This window comes from Nematolebias whitei, chromosome 16 (assembly GCF_014905685.2).
Source record: "Nematolebias whitei isolate Nwh7 chromosome 16, NemWhi1, whole genome shotgun sequence".
NCBI classification, from domain to species: domain Eukaryota; kingdom Metazoa; phylum Chordata; class Actinopteri; order Cyprinodontiformes; family Rivulidae; genus Nematolebias; species Nematolebias whitei.
The window spans coordinates 22,714,891-22,725,248 of NC_056513.1; the positions used below are offsets into that span (position 1 = coordinate 22,714,891).

A 10,358-nucleotide genomic window follows, 5' to 3' on the forward strand; every position below is an offset into this window, starting at 1 on the left:
GCTTAATAAATGACATAAAATTGTATTCAATACGGACTTGTAATTTTGACTAAACGACGTGCACTTTCTTTTTCCAGTGACGGGCAGTTGTTTTGTAGTTTGCTTACAGCACCATTTAGCGGCCAAAGGATGAACTGCAGTCTTTGTTAAAAAAAAAAAAAAAAAAAGTTCCCAGCAGAAATCAGATCAGTTGTGAAAATATAGACTGCACAATTTTTTTATGATTGATATGAAACAGTAATAAATAAACATGTGCATCTATAAACTTTAAGGTGCATTATGCAAAAAAAAAAAAAGAAGCTCTTTTTCAAATTCTGTATGAGTTTAAAATGTGATGATTCCTGGTCCTCAACTGTTTCCCCCTGTTCCAACACACATGACTCAAACAATTTAATTACCTCCTCAGCTTGTTATCAAGTTAACATGTTAATGATATATTTAAATCTGTATGTTAGAGCTAAGAAACATCTACTAAATACAGGACCTTGAGCTGTACAGACTGGGTTTGGGGACCTCTGGCTTATTGAACTGAAACTCAGATGTTATGTGCGTCTACCTTCTTCCATCGGCAGACCAGCTGACCATCTGGTGAGGGCTCGGGGGAGAGTGGCTTCTCTCTGCATGGACTGATGAGTGTGGAAGTGGGAAAGCTGAAGCCCCTCTGCAGGCTTCTGATGGGGAGGTAAAATGGATAACCGAGCTGAGAAGCTCCACCTTCGGTGCTGCGATGATGAGGAGCTGCTTCCTAACAAAGGAGAGGATGGAAGGAAGGTTTCAAAGGTCACACTGTGGGTAATGTCCATCAGAGAATAATCTGCAGGGAGAAAACCATCAAACCTGTACTTAAGTAATATCTATCAAATTTATCCTTGTTGTTAATGAAAAATGAATTTTAAAAAGTGCAATTTAATCTTTTCAGATTTTATGGAAAAACACAAACAGTTTAAGGACATTTAGAAACAACAAGGTTGAACAAAGTAGTTACAAGTTAGTAAAAAAAAAACAGGAAAATGAATTGAAATAATACAATTAAATCACATAAAACTGGCTAAAAATGTACTAAAACAAAGTAACAACGCAACATGCAAGATCTGATGTGATCGAAACTGAACTGTAATTACAACAAAATTTAAAAAGTGAGTTTTCAGGTGGGTTTTATAAGACTGGATAGACTCTGGAGTGAATTACAAGTGGCAAGTTGTTCCAGAGTTAGTGGGCTTCCACAACAAAAGCCGACCCCCGCTGCACTTTAATTTAGACTCTTTAGGGCAGGGGTTTCAAACGTTTTGGGTTCAGGGAGAAAAAGTTTCAGGGACTCCCTCATAACCTTCATGTTTATTAAATAATTTTCTTCAATATGTCTCTTTAACGCAATGGAACTATCTGAGTAGCATAAATACTTAAGACTTGTTCTTTAATAGTGTTAGTACAATTTTTATACGTTTAAACATGGGGTGTTTTTCATTCAAGACATGCTCAATTAACAGCATTTTTAATTTCAACTTCCAAAAATTACAGTTTTGAGAAAATTAACAGAATCAAAAAAACACTTTAAAACTTGACCTATTCACTTAATGATTATAGTAAATGTATTGTCACTTCGTCATATTATTACAGAAAACTCTTCACATAAAATGGCACAGAATCAAAACAGCAGTAGTCAGACCAAGTAACAGGGCTTCATTTGTAAAATGATCCATGCTGGAACGCAAATGGGGGGGGGGGGGGGGGTCCTCCACCAGAAAATTTTGAGTAAAGTAGATGTGATTTCTGCATTTTAGTGTATTTTAATGGGTTGTTCAACATCTTTGTGCGTGTAAAAAAATATATGTATGTATGTAAGATAGATAGATAGATAGATAGATAGATAGATAGATAGATAGATAGAATAACAGTGTTTCCACTAGATAACTTCCAATGGCGGGGTGCTCATCTTGTCTGTGATTTTTGTCGAGGCTTGGGAGGACCCCCAGGGGTCCGGGAACCCTATAGTTTGAGAACCACTGCTTTAGGAGGTTATAAAAGACAAGAAATTTGGAATTAGTAATTGGATTCCAAGAGATTAAAAAGTTAAAAGTAAAATCATAAAATCAAAAAGACAGTTTAAAAGTAACTAGGACAAAAATCAAGATGAATGGAATCTACTTTTGTGTCTAATTTATGTTCAGTGCTGGCAGATCAGCTGTTCGGAGCTTAATCCTGACCTTTGGTTTGTTCGTTTTTGTTTGTGCCGTTTAGAAAAGCAGCGTGTGTTGCTCTGCTTCACTCACCCGAGAGAAGAGATGTGGCTGAGGGCTGCTGCTGCTGCTGCTGCTGCTGTCCTGAGGGGAGTCCAGGGGTGAGGAAGGACAGGGAGAAGACGGGGATGAAGGCGATGGTGAGAGGGAGGGGGCATGGTGAGAGGGAGGTGACAGGCTGAGGTCCATGGCTGGAGGAGTGAAGCAGGACCCGAGTCGCTCCTGAGAGAACTGGGAATCTTGGATTGGAGAATAAAATGAAAAATATTCAGGTCCACTGAGACTCATACCTGCAGCCATGCAAGGCAGGAGATCATGCAACTGCCTACAGGAGTGTGTGTGTTTGCCTGTCTTTATGTTAGCAAAATATCAACCAGGGAACAGATTTTAATCTCACATCTGGACACACAACTGATTGTCTTTGGTGTCAGTCTAATTCAAAATGGCCACCACAGCTAATCATTATCAGCCAACAAAAGAATTAACACAACTCAGTCCATTTTACAGACGTTGAGCTAAAATTTGGTGTGGTTGTCGCTGAGTCATACATAACACATGCTCTGAGAGTGACTTTTCACAGTATTCCATGAGACTGTGCAGAACATTATTGATGACCAAAATGACCACATCTTCTGTCACATCTCTAACACAGATGACCACGTTAGTGTGAAAGGCAGCGAGTGATGTGCATTCCTTTAGGGAAACTAATGTGGGATTATTTCGTGTCGCTGTCGAGCTCCGTTTTTCTAACGAGCAACACTCAAATCTGACAATATGTCTGTCTGAGGGCATAAATAATCTAGAGATTGTTGGATTTTCAGCTGTACTTCGGTTTTCCTGGTTTACCTGGTGAGGAGGGAGGTGAGGGAAATGGTGTACACTGCAGCCGAGGGCGCGAGGCGTTGAGAGGGGCGCATGCGAAGGAGGGAAAAGACCTCTTTCCCAGTATCACAGAGCCTCGTGCTCGTCCAGTGGGTAGTTTCAAGTCCAACGGCTCGTCCAGTGAAAGCATGATGGCTGCCTTTGGTTGAAGAAACGAAAAGAGGGTTAACCAACCAAATAAATGATACAGGTTTGAGTTTAGTTAGAAAGATGAAGTTCATCACAGAATACTTTCAGTGTGCTTATGAAAACAGATTTGACAAAGTAGGATACATAATTGTTTTTGCCTGTGTGGTCATGCATTAGTCTGTAAGCAAAATGTCTTATTTCCCAACGAACAAATTAAATGAAACTCTGAAAAAGAAAATATTGGATGTACTTCTGCAAGTGATAACCGTTTAGCGTCAGATTCAATATGGCCGCCACAGCTTAACACTAAAACTGTGATCACTCAGTCAATTTAAGAGATTTTGAGCTGATGTTTGGTGTGGTGGGAGTGGAGAGTCATCTCCAACAAATATCCTGTTCGCTGCATGCTGCATGACATCTTCAGTCCAAGTTTTGACATTACCCATTCATGTCAAACCTTTCTGTCTGTTAGGAAAAATGGCTCATTACTTGATGAATTTTATTGAAACTCTTGGAAAGTGATCAGTAGATGTGCATCTACAACGAAAACATTTTTGGAGTACCGATAATTGCAGTTCAAGATGGCTGCCACAGTTATAAACACAAAAATTGGCTACAGCACAGTTAGAATTGCATTCGGGCCTAAAAAAATCCGGCCCAGACCGAACCCATATCATTTTTTCTGAGCCCAACTCAAAACTGGCCAATTAACTGTGATTACAGGCCCAAACCTGAAAAAAATACTTTTTTTTTTTTATTAAGCTTTTACTGCATTTGTCAGTTTGACATGGTTTAAAAATTTATTTCAAAGAAAGGACGATATAAGATTTCTTGTTTATTAACAAGATACAGCGGCCTATTATAGTTATTATATTATAGTTATTAACAGTCGGCGGACGCGTGCTGCTAATAATCCAGATTGCAGGATCAGATTGTCAACTGACGCAGCGGCTGAGTCAAGTCAAGTCAAGTCATATTTATTTATAGAGCACAATTTAAAACAGATAGACTGTTATCAAAGTGCTTAACACTAAGGGTAACACTAAGAAATAAAAAGCAGTAAGAATATACCTTAAAAAATTAAAACAACAGCATTAAAATAAAGACATGGAACAAGATATACTAAATCAACTCACACAGTATGAAACGCCAGAGAGAACAGATATGTTTTTAGCAGGGATTTGAACACAGGAAGGGAGGTGGCATGCCTAATGTTGGGGGGTAGGTTGTTCCATAGTTTGGGACCCATGACTGAAAACGCCCGATCTCCTCGGAGCTTCAGTCGTGTTTTTGGAACAACCAAAAGCAGCTGATCGAATGATCTCAGAGCCCGAGAGGGAACATATGGTTCCAGTAGCTCAGAGAGGTAGATGGGTGCGAGGCCATTTAGGCACTTATAGGTCAGGAGGAGAATTTTGAAATCAATCCTAGTTCTCACAGGAAGCCAGTGCAGGGAGGACAGAACTGGTGTGATGTGCTCATACCTCGGTGTACCGGTTAAAAGCCGAGCTGCAGCATTCTGGACGAGCTGTAGCCGTGAGATAGAGACCTGGCTGACCCCAGCATACAGTGAATTACAATAGTCCAGGCGGGTTGTGATGAATGCATGGACTAGTGTCTCAAGGTCGGGTCTACACAGCACTGGCTTGAGCTTAGCTACCTGCCGCAGTTGGAAGAAGCTTCTCTGCAGAACCGAACTGATCTGTTTGTCGAACTTAAAATCCCAGTCAAAAACCACTCCAAGGTTTTTAACAGAGTGCTTCAGATAAGGCTGAAGGGAGTCCAGGTTCACAGGATAAGAGGCGGCAGCTGAGCTAGGGCTAAAGACAATGACTTCAGTCTTCTGGTCGTTAAAACTTAGAAAATTTGAAGCCATCCATGTCTTAATGTCGTCCAGACATTTGAGGAGAGGGTGGACGGAACAAGCACTGGCTGATTTCTGTGGCAGGTAGATCTGACAGTCATCGGCGTAGCAATGGAATGGAATACCGTGTTTTCTTAGGATCGACCCCAGCGGAAGCAGATAGAGCGAAAAAGGTCCTGTTAAGCTTCAGGTGAGTCGCTGGCAGTGATCCATTTAGACCCTTTTTCTACCTCTTTCAACCGGTCAGGCTCGGCCGCGAGCATCCTTGTCCAGTTGGGCTTGGATGGATCGCTGGCAGTGGTCCAGCTGAAGCTTAACTGAACTTTTTCTTCTTTTTTTATTTATTTTTTTACCTTTTTCAACCGGCTGCGCGTGGATGGTGATCCAAATTGGATCGTCAGCTGTTCGCATCCTCTGACACAATCAAAAGCCCATTACCGACCCGACCCGCCCATCCATCACATTATTTTGGCCCGGCCCAAATTTTGTTTTGGGCTCGATCTGGCCAGGCCGGGCCTCAGGCCCAGTTTAGAAACGACAGCACTAAGCACAGTTGAATTTGAAGATACTGAGCTAAAATGTTATGTTGTAGTAACTGAAAGTCGTCCTGAAGTACTAATACATTGAGTAAGATCTCTAAATATTGTGTTGGACTTTGCAAGACATTATTTCAGAGGTTTGAGCAAAAACAGCTCCATCATTTCTTAACAAAGGAGACTTGGTTTAAAAGTGTGGTATTAAAAGTAATGGACAATATGCATTTCGTCAAGTAATTCTTTGTTTTTGAATTCATTATTTTTATACTTTTGTTTTTAAGCAATTGACATGGTTTTGCCATTTCCACTTTTTTGTTTTAATTGAAAACCAAAGCTAAAACTCACTTCCCCTCCTCACTTTGCAGCTTTTCCCACTAGGGGGTAGGATGCCCACATCTTTTTTGTGATATGAAACAGAAAAAAGTGCAATGCTTTCCAACCCATTCAAAATAAAATTATTTCTGGGGCACACTTTGAATGGTTAGTACTTGTCAAAGCCTTTACAAATGTAAGGATTCATTTTCTTCTTCAAAACTCATTCACTGTCACAACAACCACTGTCTTGTTATGTTTGATGTACCGTCTTTACTACAATTATCCCATGACATGACGTTAAAACTGGGGAAAGCATTCTTGTATATTCAGTTAAAAATATTGTATTGCATCACCAGATATTTTAATGTTTAAATGAATATACTTGGATGCATTTAACTGTGTATTATTATTCTTCCTCCCTAACAATCATAAGTTTTTACGCTGCAGGCTTGATAACTGGTTTATGCTTCATACATTATAACAACATGTTGATGCAATCGGGGAACAGTGCCTGTGGACTTCTTGAAGGTTTAGGATAACATCTACTGTTCATTAGGGAGAACCAAACTTATGAGCAGAGTATTTATATTAGCTTCTTGTTGTTGTGTTCCTCTGTGTTTCTGTGGTTTTGATTCTGAACCACAACGCACCGTTTGCACAGTGGTGCTCTGATTTGAGTTGTTTTCATGCACTGAATGACACATAAGACAAAAAGTTATCCTGGTCCATGAGTCATCTCGGGCTGTTATTAAACTGAATGACTAAAGATCCAAATAGCTGTTTCAAAGACAAACACACAGCAAGAAAAAAGAAAAAAAATGCTATAAATTCTTGAACCTGCAGAGAAACAAATGGTTTACAGCTGTGGGCAAAAATGACTGGAAATGCAAATTTCTAGACTTTAGACTTGACAGGGGAACAAACAGTTTTTTTTTTTCATTGTCAACATTTTCTGACAAAACACACACACACATAAAAAATTTTTTTTTTAAATACACATGCCATATCACTAGGGGACACAGACATTCATAAACCAATGGTCAAAACATTTCTAGGTACAGTGGTGGTGCTTGAAAGTTTGTGAACTCTTTATAATTTTCTATATTTCTGCATAAATATGACCTAAAACATCATCAGATTTTCACACAAGTCCTAAAAGTAGATGAAGAGAACTCAGTTAAACAAATGAGACAAAAATATTATACTTGGTCATTTATTTATTGAGGAAAATGATCCAATATTACATATTTGTGAGTGGCATAAGTATGTGAACCTTTGCTTTCAGTATCTGGTGTGACCCCCCCCCCCCCCCCCCCACACACACACACACACACACACACACACAGTAATAACTGAAACTAAATGTTTCACTGTTGATCAGTCCTGCACATCGGCTTGGAGGAATTTTATCCCATTCCTTCGTACAGAACAGCTTCAACTCTGGGATGTTGGTGGTTTCCTCACATTAACCGCTCGCTCCAGGTCCTTCCACAACATCTGGATTGGATTAATGTCAGAACTTTGACTTGGCCATTCCACAACATGAACTGAACACAACTGTGTCATTGTCTTGATGCATGAACCACCTTCTCTTGAGATTCAGTTCATGGACAGATGTCCTGATATTTTCTTTTAGAATTCTCTGATATAATTCAGAATTCATTGTTCCATCAATGATGGCACACCAGCCTGGCCCAGATGCTGCAAAACAGGCCCAAACCATAATACTACCACCACCATGTTTCACAGATGGGATAAGGTTCTTATAAAGTAAGTAAAGTGCTATGTGTTGTCACCATTGTATGGGAACATACAATGGTGAAATTAGTTCTCTGCATTTAACCCATCACCCATGCGATACATCCAGGTGGAGCAGTGGGCAGCTATATAAGCTGCCTGGGGAGCAAATAGGGATTAGATGTCTTGCTCAGAGACACCACAACATGTGGGCATGGCGGGAAGTCGAACCGCGACTTTCTGTTACCAGGTCGGCTGCCCTACCTCTACCTCGTCTCAGCCCATCTAGGAATGGGATGCAGGAATGCAGAGTTTTACTTTCTCCAAATATAACACTTTTCATTTAAACCAAAAAGTTCTATTTTGATCTCATCCGTCCACAAAACATTCTTCCAATAAACTTCTGGCTTGTCCACGTGATCTTTAGCAAACTACAGACGAGCAGCAATGTTCTTTTTGGAGAGCAGTAGTTTCTCCTTCAACCCTGCCATGCACACCATTGTTGTTCAGTGTTCTCCTGATGGTGGACTCATGAACATTAACATTAGTCAATGTGAGAGAGGCCTTCAGTTGCTTAGAAGTTACCCTGGGGTCCTTAGTGACTATTACATGCCTGCTCTTGGAGGATCGTTGTTGGTCCATCACTCCTGGGAAGTGTAACAATGGTCTTTGTTCTCCATTTGTATACAGTTTGACTGTGGATTGATGGAGTCCAAACTCTTTAGAGATGGTTGCCACTCACAAATATGTAATATTGGATCATTTTCCTCAATAAATAAATGACCAAGTATAATGTTTTTGTCTCATTTGTTTAACTGGGTTCGCTTTATCTACTTTTAGGACTTGTGTGAATATCTGATGATGTTTTAGGTCATATTTATGCAGAAATATATAAAATTCTAAAGGGTTCACAAACTTTCAAGCACTACTGTATGTATTTGTATGTCAAGAACATTCTAAATCTGGCTAAATGTTTTTTTTTACAAAGAAATTTCAGTTTAATTTTTTTATTTTGTTGTAAATTTCTGCTCAGTTATTAACCATTCCAGCATGCAAATAAAGTTTCAAGGTGACACAATCAGGATGAAGCAACACAGATGCAAAACAACTGTCTGTGTGCACAAAGTGCAAGAAAGGTTAATTGCTACGTTATCGATTTTTTTTTTAAGCTCTCAATATCCGGTCCACACAGAGACACCAAAAGTTGCTTGAATAAAGCAGAAAAAAATCAAATGATACTAATTTTTGGAGTATGCAGATTAACAAACTAACAGCTAATCCAAGCAGAGCCAAGATTAAAGTGGATTAAGGTGAACTCTAGTCTAAATAACTGTAGTCGTTCATGTAAAAGCTATTTTATAAACCTTTATATTGATGTCAGTTTGATTACGTGGATATTTGTCTAAAATTTGGGGGTTATTTGTAAGCACTAATAGCAGTAACAGTTGTAGCACTTCAGATCGGATTGAGAACACTTCTGGCAGAAATATTACATATTTGCTGGTTGGGATGTGCGATATGGCATAAAATTCATATCACAATATGTATTGTGATGGGTGGCGGTAATGATATATATCACAATATGTTTTTGGTATAAAACTTGCAATAGGAATGGGGGGAAAGCATAGGGTGTCATTTTGCCATCACTTACAGTATTTTGAAAACTGCTATATCACAAAATAATCTCAATTAAGAAAACTCCACTAGGTCTAGAGAGTTTTTAAATAATTAGCAAATCAAGTATTAGGCTTCTTTTTTGTAGTGCAAAACAGTGCAAAATATATCAAATGTAGTTTTAGCCATATGGTTTAAACAAAATAATATGTTGTTAACTCTTAACAGTTGACAGTCTTCTCACTTAAGAAATGAACAGCAACAGAGCTCAAGTGAACACTGAAAACACTTAACCCTCCAACCCTCTAGTGGGCATCTCCTTCCACTTTAAGGAGAGCTGACACAAAATGGCGGTCAGTTTCCTCTGTGGCTTTGACCAGAGGGTCTCGCAGTAAAATCACACAACACAGCGTTCTTTTCACAGATCAGAGAGCAGGTTTAACCTTTTTTCTTAGCTCAAATGCACTCTCTAAAGCTGACCAACGAACTTTCGACGAAAAAACAACTTTCAACAGAAAGCGTTTTGCACATGCGTCCGAATACGAGAACAGCAAGCCGGCCGTAGTTAGCTTGTAGCTTTGCTTCTTAGGTCTCAAAGAAAGGACTTTAACACCACTTACACACAGTTTTTACCTAAAAAAAAGTAACGATTAAATCGGACAACTCTGATTTTACATCAGACACAGCATTACTGTGGTTAGCCAGTAGAATACAGATCTCTATCATAGGCTAAATGTCTATCGTTTCTACCGTGTACTGTATATATCGCACATTCCTATTTGTTGGAATACCAGCAAATTGACAGTGGTATAAATATTTTTAAAATATTGTTTGCATGCATCTAAATCATTCATTTATTTTTAAATATTTCAGTTGTTTTAAGTTTGCTTCAGTGCACTTTGTGCTTTGCCTTTCTTGGAGTAGCAGTTGGCTTGTTGGCAATTTTTCAAATTCAGGTAATTCAAAGCAGGCCTTTTCACTGAACCCCAGTTTATTGATTATTATTATTATTATTATTATTATTATTATTATTATTATTATTAT

General features: G+C 39.0%; 1 protein-coding gene across 1 annotated transcript in view; it reads right to left on the reverse strand.

Annotated features, from left to right (window-relative positions):
• Positions 1-10,358, reverse strand: part of LOC119422954 (zinc finger protein GLIS2) — a 45,253-nt gene that overhangs the window by 19,862 nt on the left and 15,033 nt on the right. Inside the window, exons 2-4 of the mRNA XM_037690367.1 lie at positions 3,084-3,258; positions 2,271-2,476; positions 557-745 (exon numbers count right to left, since the gene is read on the reverse strand). Of these exons, the coding sequence (XP_037546295.1) occupies positions 557-745; positions 2,271-2,476; positions 3,084-3,249 (561 nt within the window). The 5' untranslated portion in view covers positions 3,250-3,258. The remainder of the gene's footprint in view (positions 1-556; positions 746-2,270; positions 2,477-3,083; positions 3,259-10,358) is intronic.